Genomic DNA, 22,106 nt, shown 5'->3' with positions numbered 1-22,106 from the left:
ACTACTCAAGCTTTTCCAAAGAGATCCATGAGAGAGAGAACAAACGAAAGAGAAAAGGAAAGGGGAAAGGGAAAAGGGAAAGGAAAGAGGAAAGAAAAGGAAAGGAAGAAAGGAGAGAAGGAAAGAAGGAAGGAAGGAAGGATGGAAGGAAGAAAAAGGAAAAGGGACAGGAAGAACAGTTATGTTTCAGAGTTCAAACAAGGAAAAGAATCAGGTTTGGATCCTAAGGCTTCCTTTTATCAGCCCAGTAATGCTGAGCAAAATGTGTATGCCTCTCCCCACACTTCGACATTCTTACGTGTTAAAAAGTGAATAAACAATGAATCTTGGAACACTGGAAAAAAAATAAAGCTAAAAAAAAAAAAAAAAACCCCACCTTGCACTACACTTGTTTTGATTAAATTACCTGTGGACAGTGCCAGGCCCCATGCCTAGTAATAGATCTACACATTTTATATTTTCTTTTTATTGCCATCTGAGGTAGATATTGGACAGAATTGAAAATTATGTCAAATCCAAGTACCGTACATACCAAAGAACAAAAAGATGAATTAAACAATCCACTCTACCAACTGAGGGACTTGGGTAGAATGAATAAATGACACAAGGAGGCAATCAATGCACTCTCTTAACACTTTGAGAACCCAAATAATGGAATCTGCATTTTTTTTTGGAATGCTAAAAAGTCATTAAATGACTCCTTTTATAGGTCCCAAATGCCTATAGCATTGATTAAGCGGTCACTGTGTGTCAAGTTCTGAACTAAGTGCTTTAGAAGGATTATATTATTTAATCCTCACTAGTAAGCGGCAGAGCCAGGATCTGAACCTAGTAATCTGATGCCAGAGCTCTTAATCATCATGTTATCTGTCTACCAAGTAATAGAACAAGTGGGTTTAAAAACTTCATGGCAAATTTCCTTTGCTCAGAATAACCAACAACATTTCTTAAACTTCCATTAATTTTTTTTATCAACATAAAATACTGGCCTAATTTTTTTTTAAGATTTATTTATTTGACAGACAGAGATCACAAGTAGGCAGAGAGGCAGGCAGAGGGAGAGGGGGAAGCAGGCTCCCCACTGAGCAGAGAGCCTGATGCGGGGCTTGATCCCAGAACCCTGAGATCATGACCTGAGCCAAAGGCAGAGGCTTAACCCACTGAGCCACCCAGGTGCCCCAAATACTGGCCTATTTCTGATAAAGGAAATAAGACATTTTTCCAGATGAAAAGCGCATAACCATTCTATAAAATTTAGAGCATATTAAGTCTGAATCTAAATTATTATCAAATAATTAAATTCCAGTCCTGTGTAATATCAAAATACCTGTTATACTTACATTGAATACATGCTTTGTACACAGTAAGAACTTAAATACTTACTAATTAGCTATTTAGTTACAGCAAATAATTATAATGTACACAGGTTTTCCACAGTCAGATGTTTATTTTGTCAGTAACTAAAAAAAAAATCAGCATTTTCTGGGAGTGAAGAAGGCTATCTGGGTTATGGGCATTTTTAATGTTTATTTTCTCGCTGATATTTAAGGCAAGTAATTATGGCACGGAAGAGAGTATGTCTTGCAAATATTTTTTTAAAAGACAACAAAAATTACCAATAAGGTTACTGGTAGCCACCCTACCATATTCTCTTTAATCAGATCCTCCTGCTGCCTCCTACAAAGGGAAGGCTTCCTCTAACTATAGAGATGCCTACTATCTTTTGTCACTTGTCATTACTTAAAATTATTTAAAACTCCTTTATTAAATGAAAAAACTTTTTTTTCTCTGGGATTACCTATTTTCAATGGGCCTTCCAATCATTTGGTGATGAAATGATATTTAAAAAATACCTAAGCCTGAAACTGCTAGATACAGAACTCACATCATTTTAAGTTTATGTTTGGCCTCTGGAACTTTATACAGAGTCAGATTTGAGTTCAAAGTAGAGGGAACTGAACTAATACATGTAGAAGTTTTTGTGGGGTTGTTTGTGGTGTGTTTTTAAAGAAGAAATCCTTAACTGGATACTCTTGTTTCTTCTACTAGAATATAAATAAAACCATATCACAATCCAGAGGAGCTTGCTTTATCACAAACATTATATCTGTACTGGGCTACAAGGAACAGAGAACTAAAATAAAATCTCTTCTTTAAACATGTTATATTTTAGATAATATTAAGTATAGAGTAGTCTCTTCTCATGAAATTTTGCTCAAGAAAAATCTCCATTTTGAAGTAACACCATATTCCTTTCTCAGGTTTATTGTTACTCTGGCAGAGTCTATCAGTATCATGAGCCACACCGAGTACTGACTTTAGGTAGTTACTTAGGAAGAACAGAACAAAACAAAACACCTTGCTTGTTGAAATTAAAAAGTGAAGGAAAACAAAGAAGTCTCATCATTTCCCTAGTTTATCACCAAGTAACTACTGAGAGAGGGAGGGGCAGGTGATTATTATATGAATAAAGATGATTACATTAGTTCTATCATGCCACCAACATCATGTATCATAATTTTTAAAAGGTTATAGTGAATACATAGGTCATTAACTAAGAACACTCTGAAAACAACCTGACAGTAAAGACAAAGAACAAGTAATAGTCCAGTCAAATCAAACATTCTTAAGACCAATACTTGTTACAAAAATAAGCTAGCTAGAAAGTCTTTTTTTTAAAAAATAATTCAAATGGGAACTTCACATTAATTTAAAAAAAAAAAGTGAACCCGTCAATTTGGATCCAGCTTACCTCTTACTGTGAACAAGCACAGAGGTAGAAAAGTCTGAGTCAGTAGCTAAAAGCCTCAATAATCCAAAACAGATAAATGGATTGTAAATCATTAACACATGTATTTTCTATGCAAACCTAAACCCAGATTTGGGCACATCTACTCCCCATAATTCAGTTTCTACTTCTACATAGTCTTATAAGCTTATGATTCAGCCACTGTATTGTATATATTGTAAATATCAAGCATTTACACTCTAAAACATTCCATGTATATGCAAACTGACATGTTAATCATACATTACCTTACCAACTCACTAAAGTTGCAGCCCATGGTGCTTTATGTACCAATACTTTGTATTTAGACTTAATTGCATATATCTGAAAGTAATGAATCTAATGCAGGTTAAAACACAATTTTCTATATGTACTATCTAATGATTCTGATTATCCTGCTCCGATTTAGAAATCACTGACACTACTGAATGAAATTAAGTTCCGTAAGATGGTAACTTGAGTACAAACAGATCTGCATCTCCCAGTATAAAAGATACCTTTATCAGCACAAAAACCTTGAGAAAGGTATTAGCGATACCCCAAACCTCCAGGGATTTCTATAACATACAATAAAGGACTATTACAGGGAAAGGCAAACCCACCAGACTTATCGAACGTAAAAGAACAACCTGTCTGTCTAGGAGACATGACATCTAATAGAACAAAGAATGGACTTAAGAGTAGGCATTTAGTGCAAGACATATAATCCAAATCCCTTAAAAGCCTTTGGAAAGTGAGATACATATCAAAGATTTAACCCAGCTATCATCTAGGAATTATACTTGAGAAAACTGGACAAATATGCAAAGATTATGTTTAAATATGATAATCACCATAATTTATAGTAAATCAATAAATGTGAAACTATAAATAATCTAAATATTCATTAATAAACTGATATATGATTTTATTCAAATAATGGAATATTACTTGTATGTAAATTTTCACTGACAAGGAGTGAGCTCCATAACATACAGCTGACGGAAAAAAAAAGATTAAAAATGACATATATACATCACTCATCATCAGGGAAATGCAAACCAAAACTACAAAGAGGTATTACCTCACACCTGTCACAATGGCTAAAATCAACAACACAAGAAATAACAGGGGTAGGTCAGGATGTGGAGAAAAAAGAACCTTATGCAGTGTGAGTGGGAATGCAAACTGGCACAGCCAATGGAAAACGGTATGGAGCTTTGCTCCAAAATTAAAAATAGCATTACCCTAGGATCTGGGACTCACACTACTGGGTATTTACCCCAAAATACAAAAACCCTAATTCAAAGGGATACACGCACCCCTACGTTTATAGCAGCATTACTTATAATAGCCAAATTATGGAAGCAGTCCAAGTGTCCATCAACAGATGAACAGATAAAGAAAATGTGGTATATACAATGGAACGTTACTCAGCCATAAAAAAAAGAATGAAAGCTTGCCATCTGCAACAACATGGATAGAGCTAGAGAGTAGAATGCTAAGTGAAGTAAGTCAGAGAAAGAAAAATACCATATGATTTCACTCATATGTGGAATTTAAGAAACAAAACAAAGGAGAAAAAAGGGAGAAAGATGAACCAAGCAACAGACTCTTAATTATAGAGAACTGATGGTTACACAGGGGAAGAAGTTGGGGGGATAGGGGAAATGGGGATGGGGATTAAAGAGTACACGAAAATCCATCTCCAGCAATTCTACTTTAAGAATTTATCTTAAGGAAATGACAGTACTATTTTCCAAAGACTTATAAGAATGGTAACTGTAATTTAAAATAGCTAACATTTCTTACAAATGATCTCATTTAATCCTCACAACTGCTATTACCTCCATTTTACAGTTAACTTGTTCAAATCACATAGTATATGAAAGAGCTGGGAGCTGAATAACACGTACAACATATCTTAGTAGAAGAAAGATCACACCTTATAAATTATGCCAAAGGACTCCTGCCTTTATTCAAGGCAAGCAGTGAGGAAGTCACTGGAAGCTGCTGAGCGGGAGAAACAACAGGATCAGGTGTGTATTTTGCTATGTAAAGAGTGGTTGCAGGGAAGACACAAATGAGATGAGAGACACTTGTACACATTAGAGAATTAAATGTAAATGCAGAGAAGACAGATCCAAGAGATGTGAAAAAAACAAAACAAAACAAAACAAAACAAAACAACACTAAACTAAAATCAAAAGGACCAGTGACCAGTTCAACCTGAGCTGTTAAGGAGAAGGCAGTATTAAGAATGACTCATAGGTTTCTGACCCAAGCGAATGTGTGAATGAGAGTGCTCTTTACGTTACAGGGGGAGAGAGAAAAAGCCAAATATTAAGCATGTTAAGTTTAAGGTGATTATGGAGCCTCAAGAGGAACACCCGACTGCATTTGTAAGTGTGTATGTGGGCGGGGGAGGACGGGGAGGAAATAAAGCTTTGGGCTTCAGTAGCCATATTTTAATTGCGACCATGGCCAGCAGAGGAGATCGTGCAGGGAGAGTGAGAACAAAGATGTCAGAAATCAAGGGAATACTGCTGTTTTAAGAAGAGATGGTCCAAAAGAAGCTCACAGGGAGACTGAGAAGGAGAAATCAGACAAGGAGAAGGACACAGCTGTTGCAGAAAGTCAAGAAAAGAGTTTCAAGCAGGGAAAGCGTTTCCAGTGAGTTAGTGCTCAGAGAAGTCCCGACAGTAAAGTCTTAAAAGTCTTTCTTTGATTTAGCAATGAAGTGACTGTGGACAGGGTGGTTTAAAATGACATCTATATTATAGTTATACATACAGAGAAAGAACTGCACAAATTATCACCAAAATGCAAATGAAATGAGGGTTGCCTCTGGGTGGTTAGATACTTGATAATTTTTACTTTCTTCTTTATAATTACTGATGTTGCTTAAATTTTCTAAATAAATACATACTGTCTTTGTTATAGGAAAACCATGTTCTTTGTGTTGAAAAAAGAAAGTATATTTAGTTTTTTTTAATTTAAAAAAATTTTTAATTTTTTAAATTTCTTTTCAGTGTACCAGAATTCATTATTTATGCATCACACCCAGTGCTCCATGCAGTACGTGCCCTCCATAATACCCACCACCAGGCTCACCCACCTTCCCACCCCCTGCCCCTTCAAAACCCTCAGATTGTTTTTCAGAGTCCATAGTCTCTCATGGTTCATCTCCCCCTCCAATTTCCCTCAACTCCCTTCTCCTCTCCATCTCCCCATGTCCTCCGTGTTATGCTCCACAAATAAGTGAAACCATATGAAAATTGATTCTCTCTGCTTGACTTGTTTCACTCGTATATTTAGTTTTTAATACTACAATTCCACTTGGGAGATTATCTTGAGAAAATAATTGAAAAATGCATGAAAATATAGATTCAAAGTTATCTATCCCAGCACTATCTAGAATAGTGAAATACCAGCAATAACCTAAATGATCAGTAGTGAATCTGTTAAATAAATTCAGGGTTAACTGTGTAATGGCATACTATAGAAGTCACTAAAAATGAAGACAAAGATATATTCATTACTAGTTCAGTGATCTTGGAAATAATACATATCCTCTAGGAATCAGTTTCCTCATCTGTAAAATGGGAATAAAAAGAACACTTACCTCATAGTGCTTTATCTAGCTTATTAGCTATATCCTACTGTGATTGGAAATAAAAAAACCTGATGTTCATGAGCTTCCTTCAACATCACGTACCCCTATTTCAAAACCGACTTTGCTCTATGCTTTTAAAAAATACTTCAAAATCAACATTCAACTTGGCCATAAATCAAATTAAGAAGATATGCATCTAAGACCACAAAGGCAATGAGTACCAAAGTTGAAAACAGGAAATTCCTATAACTTCTATTCTGTTTTTTAAAGACTCCTATAAATATCACGAGCTAATGCTTATTTATTCACCCACGCATGTAGAAAACAGTGCCTGGAAGACAGAACAGGGCTGATCCAGATGCTTATGGGCCCTGGGGCCAGTACGAAATCACCTAGATTACGGTGACAGAGGGAACTGGATCCCTGCTTAACCCAACAACACAATTTATACAGACATACTGGTTAGCTACATCAGTTTTACCATCACTGTCCGTTTATTTTGTTGCTTTAAGCAGCTGAAACCAACCTGCCATGGTCTCTCCCAATCGAGTGGAATAGGAAAGGCTCCAAGCCATGTTCCTATAAAGCTAGAAATTGTAGTGATCTGAAGACTGTTCTCCCAAATGGATGTAACTCTGTAAAACACAAATATGTAAATCACTGGTGGTATCTCTCTTAGCTGCTAGAGAATCAAAAAGTAGTGCCAATAACACTACACATACAGGTTCTGTTCATTTAACAACCAGCTCGAATTGACATCTACTTAACCCTGAACTATTAACAACCAATTAGGAAGATGATATAAATGTTTTTCAGTTGGAAAGGTAGTATGTACACATGGTGAGAGTCAAACAATTGGAAAGAGCATTTGCAATGAAAGCTAAGTCTTCCTCCCACCCTTATCAACTCTGGTTCCTCTTCCCAGTAGCAGCTGTGATTACCAACAGAGTACATATCCTTCCAGACGTAATAATAATTTATGCATGCACAAATATGTTTGGAATGATATATGCATAGATGTATACATCCGTTATCAAAACTCAAATGCATCATGTTATAAACCCAGTTTTGCTATTTTGTTTTGCCTTGTTAACAGCTATACTAGTACTCCATTACATGGAGCGACCATCACTTATTCAACTAGTCCTTCCTATGGCACATTTCATTTAAACAGATCAACTCTATTTGGTGGAGGAGGGATAGAGAAAGAACAAAGGATAGAGAAAGAACAAAAGATTTCAAAAGATCCAGCAATTTCGCCTACCATTCTTATTTATTAAGTGTGTATCTTAGAACATAAAGGTGAAAAGACAATTCTGCCATTCTCTGCTCCTCAGAGTGTGACCACTCAGCCGTGTGGAGCATGAGTCTGGTTACAGAAAAGTAAAACCCCACCACAACGTAGTACATCGGGTTCCAAATATTCAGTTGTTTAAAATGCAAGGTTGACTTATTATCAAGTTTATGAGAAGCAGTTTTTTCCAGCAAGTGTGGGAATTACTGAAGACATCTGTTTGTTAGAGGATTTCTTTCATTAGAAACAGGCCAGACACGTAAAATATACATTGAATTAAAGTAGCCCCAAATGACACATCAGTTCATAAGCCAATCCCTCCATCAACTGTCTCTCTCATTACTGCCCCTCCCCCATCCTACAAAAGATAAGAACTTCAGCTCTTGAAATCGATTTTCTGGAAGAAGATTAGAGCCAACTGCCATAGGTCCAAATTCATATGACTTTCTAGGCAATTGTTATTGTTCTTTTTTATTTTATATAATACCTAAAAATGCAAGTCAATTTCTTTAGCCAGCATTCAACAAGAGAGCCATTTCAATCTCGGAGGGGAAAAAAAAAACTGATGAGTTTAACGTAAAGAGGTAACTGTACTGTTTGGACAATTTAAAGGATTTCCTAGGTTATTTTTGACCATCTGTGGCCGTCAAATGTTGGCTAGTTTTCACTTAACACACAACTCCTGTATGTCGCAATACATAATGTGTCTAGAGACATAAAGTCTGGGAGAGGTTGAGAGCCAGGTTTACTTTCTGCTGGGAGGGGTTTACTTCTTCCATTTTGTGGAAGAGGAAGTTGCGCCAGAACTGGAAGAACCAGTGGCATGTGGGCATGATGAACTGGAGAAAGCCTCGCACTGCAGGTAGAAAGAAGGAAAGTAAGATTGGTTGAGGCTGAGTGAAGACGACGAAACAAGGCTGGAAAAGTAGGTCAGAGTTAGGATTTTTAAAAATAACATCTTCGCTGAATACAGTGAAAATCTGCCCCAGATAACCTTTCCCCAGTTCACACGTTTAAAGTGCACAAACCAATGTTTTTCAGTGCATTTACAGCTGCGCAACCATCATCCCAAAACGACACCATTTTACCCGTTACCAATCACTCCCATTTTCCCTTCCCTCCAACCCTAGGCTACCATTAATCTACTATCTGTCTCCATGGATTTGCCTATTCTGAACATTTCATATACATGGAATCATACATCGTCTTTTGTGACTGGCTTCTTTCACTTAGCATAATGTTTTCAAGATCCATCCACTTTGCAGCATACTTCCTTTTTTATTTCCAAATAATAATTTATTATATGGATACAATCACATTTATTTTTCCCATGCATCACTTCCTGGGACATTAGAGTTGTTTTGACTTTTTGGCCACGATGCATAATGCTACTATAAATAGTCACACACAAGTTTTGTGTGGACATATGTTCTGATTTTTCTTGGGGATACAGTAAGAAAAGGAATTGCTGGGTCATATGACAACTATGTCTAACCTTTTAAAGGAACTGCCAGGCTGTTTTCCAAAGCAGCTGAGCCATCTTATATTGCCACTCGCAATGTGTAAGGATTCCAATTTTGCCCCATCCTTGCTAATTCTTGTTATTACTGATCCCAGCCACCTTAGTGGGTGTGAAGCAGTATCTTATTGGGGTAGATTTAGGGTTAGGATTTTGGAAAAACCTGAAAAGTCACACTAAAGAAGCCACTGAAGGTTTTAAATCAAGGGAGATATGATCAGAGCTATGCTTCAACAAGGGTCCGGTACATGGTTTATCTAACATCTAAGCTCCGAGTTCCTTGGGCTAAGGGGCAAGATCCATGCCAGCACATTTTTCATTTTTATAGCACACTGAGGCCATCATTTACAAAATGTGCAAACACATAAGAAGCTATCCTCTATTTTGTTTGATGCATCCAAAGAGGTTTATGATCTTACACATAATAAATATTTTTAAAAATGGACCTAAGACCTAGTTTTAAAAATAGAAAAACTCTGTAACATATCTTTGTAAAATTAAAATTTAATATTCATCAAAATCATAATACATATCAACACCTTCAAGGTCCCAGGTCACAATCAGAGGATGACACCTACTACCAATCCCTCCCTACATCCCTCTCTACTCCTTCCTGATTTCTGCTCCCAAGGCAGACACTGTAAACTCTTCACTGTTTCTTCTATGTACCTCAAAATGTAAAGATCATACATTAGGTATAGACTTTTCAAGATGTAGTTACTCCCTGCTTTCTACCCTGGAAGGAGAGGACATAGTACCCTTTCCCCACAAGCCTGTCATCAACACATACTCATCTCTCCCTGAATCACCATCCCTTCCTGCATGGTAACATTTCCTCTCGGCTGAATCAACAGCAAAGTATCTACATCAGTACGGTCATGAAAACGTTCATGACAGCTGAACCACACAGTAAACCAGTCACATTTCTTTTTTTATAGTAATTTTTTCATGTTCTTTGGATGTTAAGAACTGCCTCGTTTTATCCTCCATTTGTTTATGTACCTGTCACTAAACCATCCTCAAATATTCCAAAGAAACTAAACATCACCTCTAAATACTTGTTTGTGCTCTGTTTTCCTTCTGTCTTTCTTTTTGGAGGCACCTTACCTGCTCCCAGATGGACTGGCCGCTCTCTAGACCTTAGGCATAGCTGCTGTCCTGTAAGTTCCCTACACCATTATCCTGTGAATTCCCTTTGCCTCTCTCAATGCTTTTTGGTGTCCTCCTTCCTAAACTCCCAAGACTTCCTTATACTCTCATTTTTCTTTCCTTTTTTTAAAGTACCTCCTTCAGTAGATTCCTGAGAAAGGGTAAAATAGATTTTAAAAATTGTTTAAAGTCTAAAAAGGACTTGACCGTAACTGTTGGAAATCATTTTGCCTCAGAATTTTGAAGGGATTGGTCCATTATTTTCTGTTTCCCACATGAAAAGTTCAGACATTCTGGCTCCCACTCCTCTCTAGGTAAGATGTTCCTCCCTTCACTGTCCTCTCTGGTAGCCTTTGGAATTTTCTCTTAACTCTTGGTTATCTAAAATTTCACAACCCTATGTCTTGGAGTGGGTGTCTTTTCTCAGCCAGGACGCTGGAAACCCATGGGCCTTCTTAATCAATAATGTCAAGTCTTTTGGTTCTTGGCATTTTCTTTTTAAAGACTTGCTTCTTCTGCCCAGATCCCTTAAGATTGTCTTTTTCTTACTCTTTTGCTGAGAATACTACCATTTGAAATTAACCCTCTGATTTTTTTTTTTACCTTTTAATCCATTTTCCATATTTTTACCTTTTCTGTTTAATTAAAGGAACTTTTTAACTTTTCGTCTCTATTTCTGTTGAAATTTTTTCTCTCCTATTTTTTAATTTCCAAGAGCCTTCTTATTCCCTGAATATTCCTTTTGACTGTCTCCTGTTCATGTCTTACGGATATAAAACAAGACATTTTTAGAATTATCTTCTGGTTTTTATATCACCTTTGTTTCTACCGAGTTTCTTTTTTGTTTTCATTTCTGCATTTCACGTTAGAGGTGTGCCTGAAACGCCTAGTGATTGTTCATTTCTCATTCTACTTAAAAGTAAAATATTTTATATGAAATGTTCAGAACAGGCAAATCTAGAGAGACAGCAAGTATTTCAGTGGCTGCCTGGGAAGGGGGTGAGGGGGTGTGCCAGGGTGGGTAGGAGGGGGACTACTCATGGGCGAAGTTTCTTTTTGGCATGGTAAGATGTTCTAAAATTAGGTTGTGGTGATGGTTACAAAGCTGTGTCTATACTAAAAACCACTGAATTGTATACTTGAAATGGTGGGTTTTATGGTATGAAGTTGTATCTCAATAAAGGTATGTTTAAAAAAAAAAAAACAACAAAAAAGAAGCACACTAAACAGATGACTAGATGTTCACTGTACATGAGCAGCACGAGTCTCCTGGTGGGATTCACTGTACCAGGGAGTGAATAGGAACCCTGCCTTTCAGAGAACCCTCAAATGTCAGTAACTGTAGGTTTTTCTTTTGTGCCGTTTTTTCCCTGAAAGTGCTTCTATACCCTGCCTAGCCTGGCTGTCAGTATTCTGGGCCAAAGGAGTGAAAAGGACTAGGCATGTGAGGATTCATCATTCAATACGTAGAATTTCATTTAATCCCCATTCCCTGAAGAGACTGTACCAAACAGCTGTAGGATCTGGGGCCAGCCAGAGTAGGTGGGGGTAGAGTTGTATTTACTCCATCTTCCCTTCCTCTGCTGTCTAACTTCTATTGCTTATATTACTTTTATAGTGCTCCTATTTTGTTCACTGTAACCCTAATTTGCAACTCCTTTTTTTTAATGTAGTGAGTCCCCTTAATGTGCAAACTGCACGATTCCTTCATTTGGGGAAGCTGACTTCCATCGAATTTTGAATTACTTCCTGTTTTGTTATTTTAGGAACAGTAGTTAGTCTTAAATTCATCTCCTTTGTTCTCTGCATTTATCATTTCTTTTCTAACTGCTTTATTCTTCCCTCTTTCATTCTGATTGGCTCAAACCTTTCTTCCAAGCTAGAACTTGATTTCTTAATTTGTCTGTTTCTAATTTATGACCTATGGTGGTGTGGTTTGGATTCTCATTTTATTTCATTAATTCTGCAATCTCCTTCTCCACCTCATTTTTTTTCATCATCTTATCTTTGAGCTTTTATTGAATTTATGCTCTTAATGACACTTTTCTATGATAAACCGTGTAGAGTTTGTTTTTTTCCCCTGGGTACTATTTTCTTCCAGACTGGATTCTTTGGTCTTCCACGTGCCTTTTTCTTCTTATTATTATACAATGTGTTTTTAGGGTTGCCATGCCATTTCTTTTCATCTTGCTCACACTTTGCATGGGCACACTGCCCACGCTACATATTTGCTCAGATACAATGAGTGAATTATCTTTAAAACTGTCTTCCCAACTTAAATAGCACCAATTTTTCCTGTCTTGAAGCTGCATTTGAGGATTGGATGTTATTTGCTGCTCAGTTTTCTGCAACCTGAGGCAGAAGAAAAGAATGGAGGCAGGGAGGCAACATAAAGGAAATGCTATCTGTGGAATTTAATCAGTAATATTCTGTTGAAATTTAATAAATTGCTCGACAGATCAAACTTCCAAAAATTTCTAACCAGAGCTTATGCATCCCATTAGAAATCAGATGAAGCTACAGTGGTAGCAGTCTGGCCCCTTGGCAGAGCCCAGCAGGCAGCAGCCCTCATAAATTGTTAAAAAGGAAACAGCCCTGACTGGGAATTAGGGAAAGAGCACTCTATTGGTAGGTTAAGTTCATATTCTTCAAATCAAAACTTTAGCTGGGCAGTCTCTGTCAACTTCTTTTGATCTAGGAATTCCACACCAGGAATCTAGTCTATTGAAACTATTGTACAAGTATATAAAATTATATGGTACAGAGATGTCAGAATAACATTATTTAAAATCCTGAAAACTTGAAAATAATCTTCAGTAGGAAATTAAATAAACCATGGTACAGGGGATGCTTGCTCAACATTCATCTCACCCCTGATGATCAGACTAACTAAATCATGGTGATTCCATGCTCTCTCCCAGTGATTAGCTTAGGGAGGCTCAAAGGCCAGGAGTTGCTGCCATCTCACTAACAGCCTGAGGCTAAGAACAAGGAGACTGTGAGAAGCACAGTTACACTTTTGACTGTCTGTGTCTAGAACCATACACTCTCTATCTGTCAGATAATCAGTTTCCCGATTGTTGAAACCAATGTAAATGGCAGTATTCTTACTTAAGGATGAAGATATACTGAGGACATTACTCAAGAAGAGATAGATTATACACACATACAGCTAACAATGTTCTTAATAAGTTAAAAAAGAAGTTATAAAGCAGTGATAGTATAAACTGCAAATATGTGATACACATGGACAAGCTTAGACTAAAATCTGTCGCAATGGCTGCTTCTCTGATAGGATTATAGGATCTTCAGCCTTCTACATTTTTCTATTATTTGCGTTTTTACACTATATATTCTTTTGTAATAAACAAGATAAAAAATAAATTCTTTTCTATTAACTAATTTATAGCAGCACTGACACTGGTTTATTCCCCTTCTGTAAGGTTCCATGACAAAGTCATCTAAATTCTATGTTCTGGGGTTAATTTTTTTAGTTAAGGAATGTATACATAGTCAAGAGGGCTGAGACTAGAATAAATGGCTCACCACCCTGTGGACAAACTTGAAAACTGAAACAGTATTACAGATCAATCTTCATAACAATGAGCTCCAAGTAACTGTCCATATTATTTGCCTCCACTGAAATTCATCCTATCAAACATTAATTGAAATAGTCCATGCTGAATGCTTACTATGTTCTAGACATTGTATCAGGTGCCTGGGGTAGCTAACAGTGAGCACTGTGGCTTAGATAGGCTGTCATCAAAATAATGCTTCTTCAAATGGAACTGATCTTTTAACTATTCAGCTCTTCATCTGAAAAGGAGACCCCACATAACTCCTCCTGGTGGCTAGAGATATTTTACAGAACTTGACTCCCCTACTGAATGAATATTAAAACCAGTGCCTCTTTGCCACTAAATTTTCATACCCTTATCATGGCTAAATTATCCTTTTTTAATAATGTATAAATTTTTGGTCATTTTAAATGTCCTCGGTAGTTTTTTCAACATAAAATAGATTCTCATGAAAGATGACCAAAAATGCCTGCTGTCTTTGTCTAAACAAACAGGTCTTACTATCTTGACCTTGGCAAGATAACCACAAATTCAGGAACCTATTCAGAAATTCAAGTTTTTCAGTTCACCAAAATGGTCAGATCCTAAGTTAAAACATGCCAAAAACAGCATAAAAGAACTGATAAATCAAAAAGCAAGCTCCAATGAAAAATATAGGTTTAAGGTAGTCAGAATATTACTTTCTTTTGTAAGAAAGTCTAGAAAAGGAAAAAAACCCACAATAATTATAACAACAAGGTAACAAACTGAATTATGCTAGTACACATTAAGTATGATCAGTAATAAATACCAAATAGAAGTTGGCAGAAGCTAAGAGACCAAATTATTTTTCTACCTTCAGGTTTCTTTAAAATAGCATTCCTTTGTATTTTTTAAATCTAGAATAACTTCATTATTTACTTTAAGGAAAAGTCTTGTTAAAATAGTGTCATTTATGTCATTTAGTTAAGTATTAAATCTCAACAGCAACAGAACTCTTGGGACAGAATTCCTACACAGTTCTCAGGATCAAAGCTTTTATATTTCTCAGTCTTCACTGGGTTATCATCTATTCAATATTAATCATGCAAATAAATAAATAATTTGGATATAGTACTTATTTTGCATAGAAAAGTATAAAACACTTATACTGATTCCATACCGAGCAAGACTGTCCTGTTCGTTCTGAACATTTTAGTCGTATTTCAGTAATACCAAAACAAAACAAAAAAACGCTTCTGTATTTTATAGGCTAAGACACAGAATAAAGGATAAAAATATTTAAAGCCCTAAAATCTTTAATCAAAGTATTTTATCAACTTTTAATGAATTAGAACTAGAGCATAAGGAGTTCAAATCAGAACTTTAATTTCTGTTGTAAATAATTATTGAGTAGAAACAAAATGTATTATTCATGTTAGTATAACCTCCAATTCTCTGAAACCAAAGTTGTGACTCAATATAAATAATGCTAACTGTGTACTGGGACAATTCTGAAATAATATACAAGTTGCGTGAGTATTTCGTATTATCACTTCAGAACCACCAGATCTTTGCATTTTAAAAATATTTTTGCCTAACGGTGAACATTTAAGAAGACCAACACTAACATTAAACAAGTTAACCTATCAAATTAACTGTTCCCTTAACTCATTCAAAATTTATTTGACATGCTTTTTATGTGAAATTCTTAAAGTGTGATAAAAATGCTAGGGAAGAAACTGAACTATCCCCCGGGATGGTGGAGACATGAAGACTTAAGTTGCTTTCTCATGACAAAGCTCAAATTAATTTTACATTAAACCAACTGAAAAAATTTCCTCTTTCTCCATGGTTGTTCGTGCCCTGTACTCCTTGGTTTGCTACCTAAGCCAGGAAGAGGTACTAAGACAAACAGCAGCCAGGATTGGAAGAATGAAATATAAAAATGCTCCCTGACATTTGTTAATCCATTTGACAAACATTTCTTAAGCATTTGCTATTTGATTTCATTTATCTCACTCAGTTCTGATAACAACCCTGCGAAGTGTTTATTAGTATTCTTCTAACAGTATTACACATGAGGATCTCTGAAGTTAAATGAATAGCTTCTCTAAGATCACTTGGGCCACTACAAAGAGAGGGCAGGAGTTCATTTTCTGACCCTCAGTGTGGTCTTCTAGAAGCTTCTGTCCTATCAGATGATCTGCATTCAAGTCCCAGCTCTACTGCTTACTGGCTATTCCAGGGCTTGGGCAAATCCTAAACCTGTCAGCTTTCTAGTATCTTCACCTAGAACACTGTGAAAACAGAAGTAGCTTACCAGACTGCTGTGAAATTTAAATGCTATAAGACACATGAACATGCTTGGGACGCCTGGGTGGCTCAGTTGGTTAAGCGGATGCCTTCGGCTCAGGTCATGATCCCGGTGTCCTGGGATCGAGTCCCACATCTGGCTCCTTGCTCAGCAGGGAGTCTGCTTCTCCCTCTGCCTCTGCCTGCCACTCTGTCTGCCTGTGCTTACTCTCTGACAAATACATAAATAAAATCTTAAAAAAAAAAAAAAAGACACATGAACATGCTTTAAAAGTTGTTACTTTTGCATATTATTATTTCATGCCCCTCCCTATGTGATGTTAACTGTTTCATATTACAAATTGATTGTTTTTAGCTATAGACCTCCAGCAACTGAGCTATTATCTTGTTGCACGTTAGAAATTTTCAAAGGCTATTTTTGCAGTCTACTGAAGTTTAGGTGGCATAAAAGAAATCTAAAAACTTCTTGATACAGGCCTAACTCTCCACACCCCCCAAATAAGCTTAATATTGGCAAAACCTAACCTATTATAATTTTCATTTCGACTAGGTAGTGTATTACTATGGTTTAAATTTCAAAAGACACCAAAGGGTAGTTATTTGGTGCAAAGTCTTCTGAGCTGGTCCCCTAGTTTCTCAGACACCCTCCCCAGAGATAACCAGTATTTTTATTAGTTTCTCATGTATTCTTCCAAAGATACACAGGTGTATCTATTCTCTCCTGCCCACTTTTTACGTAAATGGTAGCATCCTACATACTTTTCTTCACCATGCTTTTTTCCACTTAACAGCATATCAGTAAATAAAGAAATGGCTGGGTTGTTGTTGTTTTTTTAGCTCCATTAAATTGAACATAATCCACCCCTTATTAAAGGATATTTAAGCTGTTTTCAAAGCTACAATGAGTAATCTTACACATTCAATATTTTGTAGGTATGAAAATATACCTAGTGCGTAAGATCCTAGAAGTGGCACTGCTAGGTCAAAGATGGGTACTTCTTATTTTACAGATATTACCAAACTGCCCTTCATAGAGCTTGAACAAATCTGTATTCCCACTGGCACCACCTCCCTAAACCTTTAACACTATGTATTATGAAACTCACAGATCTTTGTCAGTTTGCTTGCTAGCCGGAAAATGGTATTCCCCTTCCTATAATTTTTAGTTTTACTTTGTTATAGATCCTTCTGAGAAGGGATAAAGTGCCAATAGGTACGAAAACAAGGTGACAACAAATTAACTCTGCAAATCTCAAAGTATCCAAAAGTTGAATTGTATAATAAATTTTTTAAAAAGCTCTTTTTAACCCAGCAGAAAATAACAGGCATGCTGCAAGGTATACTTCAGGCTAAATGTAGAAATAGGGTTAAAGCAGAATTAGAAAATATATACATATTAAATTTGTGGTAAGTTACTAAGAGAAGGGTAGTTTCTCTGTTTCTCTCAAGTTTTGAAGTTTGATTTTTTTTCGATTTTAAAATATTAGGCATTTATATATATTGCCAGTTCTGCTATAATGCTTATTTTGAACATGCAAATTTGTTCCAGTTTGACTGATATATTAGGGAATAATATGAGCAATTTCACCTGAAAAACACTAAGTGAACACATAAAAACTTCACCCAATGGCACTTAGCAGTGTATGAACACATAAAATGTGCACATCCCCCAAACATCTATCACATAATCAAAACAGTGGTGTACTGACATAAGGGTAGACATAATAGGTCAATGGAAAAACAATGAAAGATCATGTAATTATGATCAACTGATTTTTGACAAGGATGCCAAAATCTCTGAAAGGGGGAGAATGGCCTTTTCAACAAAAGGTGCTGGGATAACTGGTGAGCTGCATGCAAAAGAATGAAAGTAGACCCTTACCTCACACTGTATATGAAAACTAATACAACATGGATGAAAGACCCAAACGTAAACCTAAAACTATAAAACTCTTGGAAGAAAACGTAGGAGTAAATCTTTATGACCTTGGATCTGGCAATGGATTTTTAGATAGGATCCTTAAAGATGCACAAGCAACAAAAGACAAAAACTGATAAATAAGATTTCATCAAAATTAAAATCATTTGTGCTTCAAAGGACCCAATGAAGAAAGTGAAAAGATAACCCACAGAAAGAATGTGCAAATCATGTAAACGCTAAAGGATCTGTATTTAGAATATATAAAGAACTCTTACAACTTAATAGTAAAAAAAGACAAATAACCCGATTCAAAAATAACCAAAGGATCTGAAGAGATATTTCTCTAAGGAAGATATGTAATTGCTAATAGGCACATGAAAAGATGCTTGACATCATTAGCTGGTAGGGAAATGGAAATAAAAAACACAAGGAGATAACAATTTAGGTCCATTAGGATGGCGATAATCATAAAGGCAGATAATAACAACTGTTGGCAAGGACGCAGGAGCACTGGAGCCTTCATACCCTGCTGTGGAATGTAAAATGGTGCATCCACCTTGGAAAACTGGCAGTTCCTCAAACGATTAAACAAGTTATCATAAGACCCAGAAATTCCACTCCTAAGCACAGACTCAAAAAACTCTAAACATTATGTCCATACAAAAACCTGTATACAAATGCTTACAGCTGCTTAGTCATAATAGCAAAACGTAGAAACAACGCGGATGTCCATCAGTTGATGAATGGATAAGCAAAATGTGGTATACAGCCGCACAATGGAATCTTACCTGGTCATAAAAGGGAATGAACTATTGCACAGATGAACCTTGAAAATATTATGGGTAAGTGAAAGAAGCTAATCACAAAATACCACATTTTATATGATAACATTTTTATGAATGTCCGTAACAGGCAAATCTACAGAAACAGTAAAGAGATTAGTGGTTGCTTAGGGCTGGGGGAGAGGGAATAAGGAAGTGATACCTAAAGGGTATGAAGTTTTTTTCTTGAGGTGATGAAAATATTCTAAACTCTACTGTGATGACGGCTGCAAAACTCTTGTGAATATATTAAAACCATTGAATTGTACACTTTAAATAGGCAAAGTGTATGGTCTTTGAATTTTATCTCAATACTACTTTAAAAAAACCCATCTCCCTGGGGTGCTGGAGGGGATGTGGGCAGGGCAGGGTTGGGGGGATAAATGGGGGATGGGCATTAAGGAGAACACTTGTGATGAGCACTGGGTGCTGTATGTAAGTGATGAATTACTAAATTTTACTCCTGAAACTAATATTACACTATATGTTAACTAACTGGAATTTAAATAAAAAATTGAAACATAAAACAACAAAAACAAAAACAAAACAAAACAAACCCCAGCTCCCAGCTCCCTTAGTTTCCCTCATGTGTATGAGTCACACCTCCCACATCCAGTCCTTAACTTCCCATCAGATTTCTAACAACCCTCCTTTACGACTTCATAATAACTTAAGAGTGGCAACTCTTCCCACGCTACTCCCAAAAAGCAAATTTCAGGTTTGTTTGTTTTTTTCCCAAGGAAAAGGACCATATTCATTATAATGTTTATCTATTTCTTAACTATTTAACATGTATAAAACTATACTACCATTTTTATTAAGTTCCTATCTTTTTTAGGAGTTGTCAGAGTTTTTTGAGTTTTATGCCTCAATTCCGCCTTTCCCATAAGTTCTGTATTTTTTAGTGTCCAATTTTGCATAGTGCAGGGATTTCTAGGAATGCACATGCCATACTATGGCAGAACTAACTGCACAATCAGAATCAGATGATAATGTTCCCCCAAATATACCATTATCAGAAATACAGTTCAAAGCTGGATAAATCACCAATCCAAATCTATAATGTTTCTACTGGTTTTCACTGCTTAACAATTTCAAACTAAAATGCTACAAGAAATGAATGCCTTTAGGAATACTAAGGTAACAATGTGGGAAAGAGTTTTCAATGACTGCACTTTTGTTTTCAGAGACCTTATCAATATCAGAAGACAGTTCTGCAGGGAAACAATATTCATTTCAAAAGGAAAATGTCAGTAATTTATGGACCCTAGCTAATAGCCAGCATGCATCCTCTGTACTATACTGGTTGTTCCCTTCCAAATTACAAAACTATCACTTTCCCTTCAGTTTCTATAGCTTCCTTCATTATCTTATCACGGATGTCTTTCCCTTTTCCCTTCATCTCACCAAATCTCACACTCCCGATCCGAATCCTTTACAGATCATTCCCCTTCCAGCTTTCCTACCCCTCTGAGTTCTAATAGCACTTACTATCTGATTTACACAATTTTAATCTCATATTGTTTGTTCGTTTTATTCTTGTCTCTTGACCATACAACTTCTTGTGTGGATTCTAATATTTCAGAATCCACACAAAGCCTGCACAGCATGGAACACAGAGTAAGAACTCAAGAAATTTTTGCTACTGGGTAATAAATGGGACAAAATCATGAGCACCAAATAAGCTTTCAGCTTTCTTACTTACAATTTAACCATTTCTGATACGAACCATTTCAATGCCTTTGTAGAAGCTAAAATTTTAACTTAGCTGTGCTGAATTTATACTTATACGTGGCTGCTAAGGAAATAAAATCTTATAATTATAACTTGCACTCAGAAGTCTTACCCCAAAAAAGGCTAAATAAGAAATTACAGTTGTTACACTAATAAGCATTTTTAGATTTTGGACCCCAATTCTACATTATAAGAGGTATGGAAGCAATTTATCTGTAGCAATTTTAGTACAGTGACAAATCATCCCTGAGGAGTGGTTCTCAAAGCCTTCTTTTGGTAGCGGAAACCTTTTTTCAAACAAAAGGCAAAGTGGGATCCTCCCATACAGAAGAAAAGCAGAGCTGATCTTGCTAAAGTGGAAGGAGGAGCCTCTAGTTCTACCTGCTTGAGTCCCCCTCAAATGTAATACAACCCCTTCCCTATCCCCACTTCCCAACCGTGGTGGGCCCTTGAGGCATCCCTGAGAACCAGAGTCCTGAAAAACACCCATAGAATAATCTGAAAGCATCCAGGAATGGAAAAATACATTAACTTGTTTAAATTTCAAACACCACTAAAATATAAAATTAAAACTTACCCATTTCTACTGAAAACTCTTAGCCATGCTTTGATGTTTGGCCCTAACAAACACAAACAAGGTACAGTAGTAAAGGTTGACAAAGTAACTGCAAATAAAAATGTTTCCAACACCAACCTAGAAAAAAAAAAGCTTTATTAATTTTTTTAAAAGCATTAAAGGTATATGTACACTACATAATCTTGGTTACTTAAATAGATTCAACATGAAAACATTTTCTTATACTTTACTTTGAAAGGTAACACGAGTCCTACCAAAATGATAATTACAAAAAATTTTAATACTGAAAAACAAGCTATGAAAAACGATCTAGCAAATATCTGGCTTAATTTTTTTTTAAAAAGATTTTATTTATTTATTTGCCAGAGAGAGCGAGAGAGCATGCACACAACCAGGGGGAGTGGCCCACAGAGGGAGAAGCAGGCTCCCAGCTGAGCAAGAAGCCTGATGCAAGACTTCATTCCAGGACCCTGGAATCATGACCTGAGTCGAAGGCAGACCCTCAACCAACTGAGCCACCCAAGTGTCCCAAATATCTGGCTTTAATGATAGAGTTCAGAAGTGTTAAATACCCTCTAATCTATATGAGACTCTCCACTGCAAGAAACCCCATTTTTAGATAATTAACTTTCTTCCTGAAGAAGAAGTTCCTCTGGAACTTTCTCTGTAACCACTGGTTCAACTCTAGCTTATACTGGAGCCACTTGGAAAGTGAGATAAACTAAAGCTTGGGGAAGCTGTACCCATAGTATTTCTGAGGTCTGAGAACTTGCTTTTTTTTTTTTTTTAATTTTTTTTTTTTTTTAAAGATTTTATTTATTTATTTGACAGATAGAGATCACAAGTAGATAGAGAG

The 22,106-nt window shown here is 36.3% G+C and overlaps 1 protein-coding gene across 3 annotated transcripts in view; it reads right to left on the bottom strand.

Annotated features, from left to right (window-relative positions):
- LOC111155840 (phosphatidylinositol glycan anchor biosynthesis class F) overlaps positions 1-22,106 on the bottom strand; it is a 37,216-nt gene that overhangs the window by 10,444 nt on the left and 4,666 nt on the right. For all 3 annotated transcript variants that reach the window (XM_022516259.1, XM_022516260.1, XM_022516257.1), the window contains 2 exons: positions 21,251-21,367; positions 6,910-7,018 (listed from right to left, as the gene is read on the bottom strand). In XM_022516259.1, coding sequence (XP_022371967.1) covers positions 6,910-7,018; positions 21,251-21,367 — 226 coding nt within the window. The remainder of the gene's footprint in view (positions 1-6,909; positions 7,019-21,250; positions 21,368-22,106) is intronic.

The sequence above is a fragment of the Enhydra lutris genome, unplaced genomic scaffold (genome assembly GCF_002288905.1).
Source record: "Enhydra lutris kenyoni isolate GAN:26980312 unplaced genomic scaffold, ASM228890v2 scaffoldscaffold44, whole genome shotgun sequence".
In the NCBI taxonomy this organism is placed as follows: Eukaryota; Metazoa; Chordata; class Mammalia; order Carnivora; family Mustelidae; genus Enhydra; species Enhydra lutris.
This window is presented reverse-complemented; position numbering and strand designations above follow the sequence as displayed.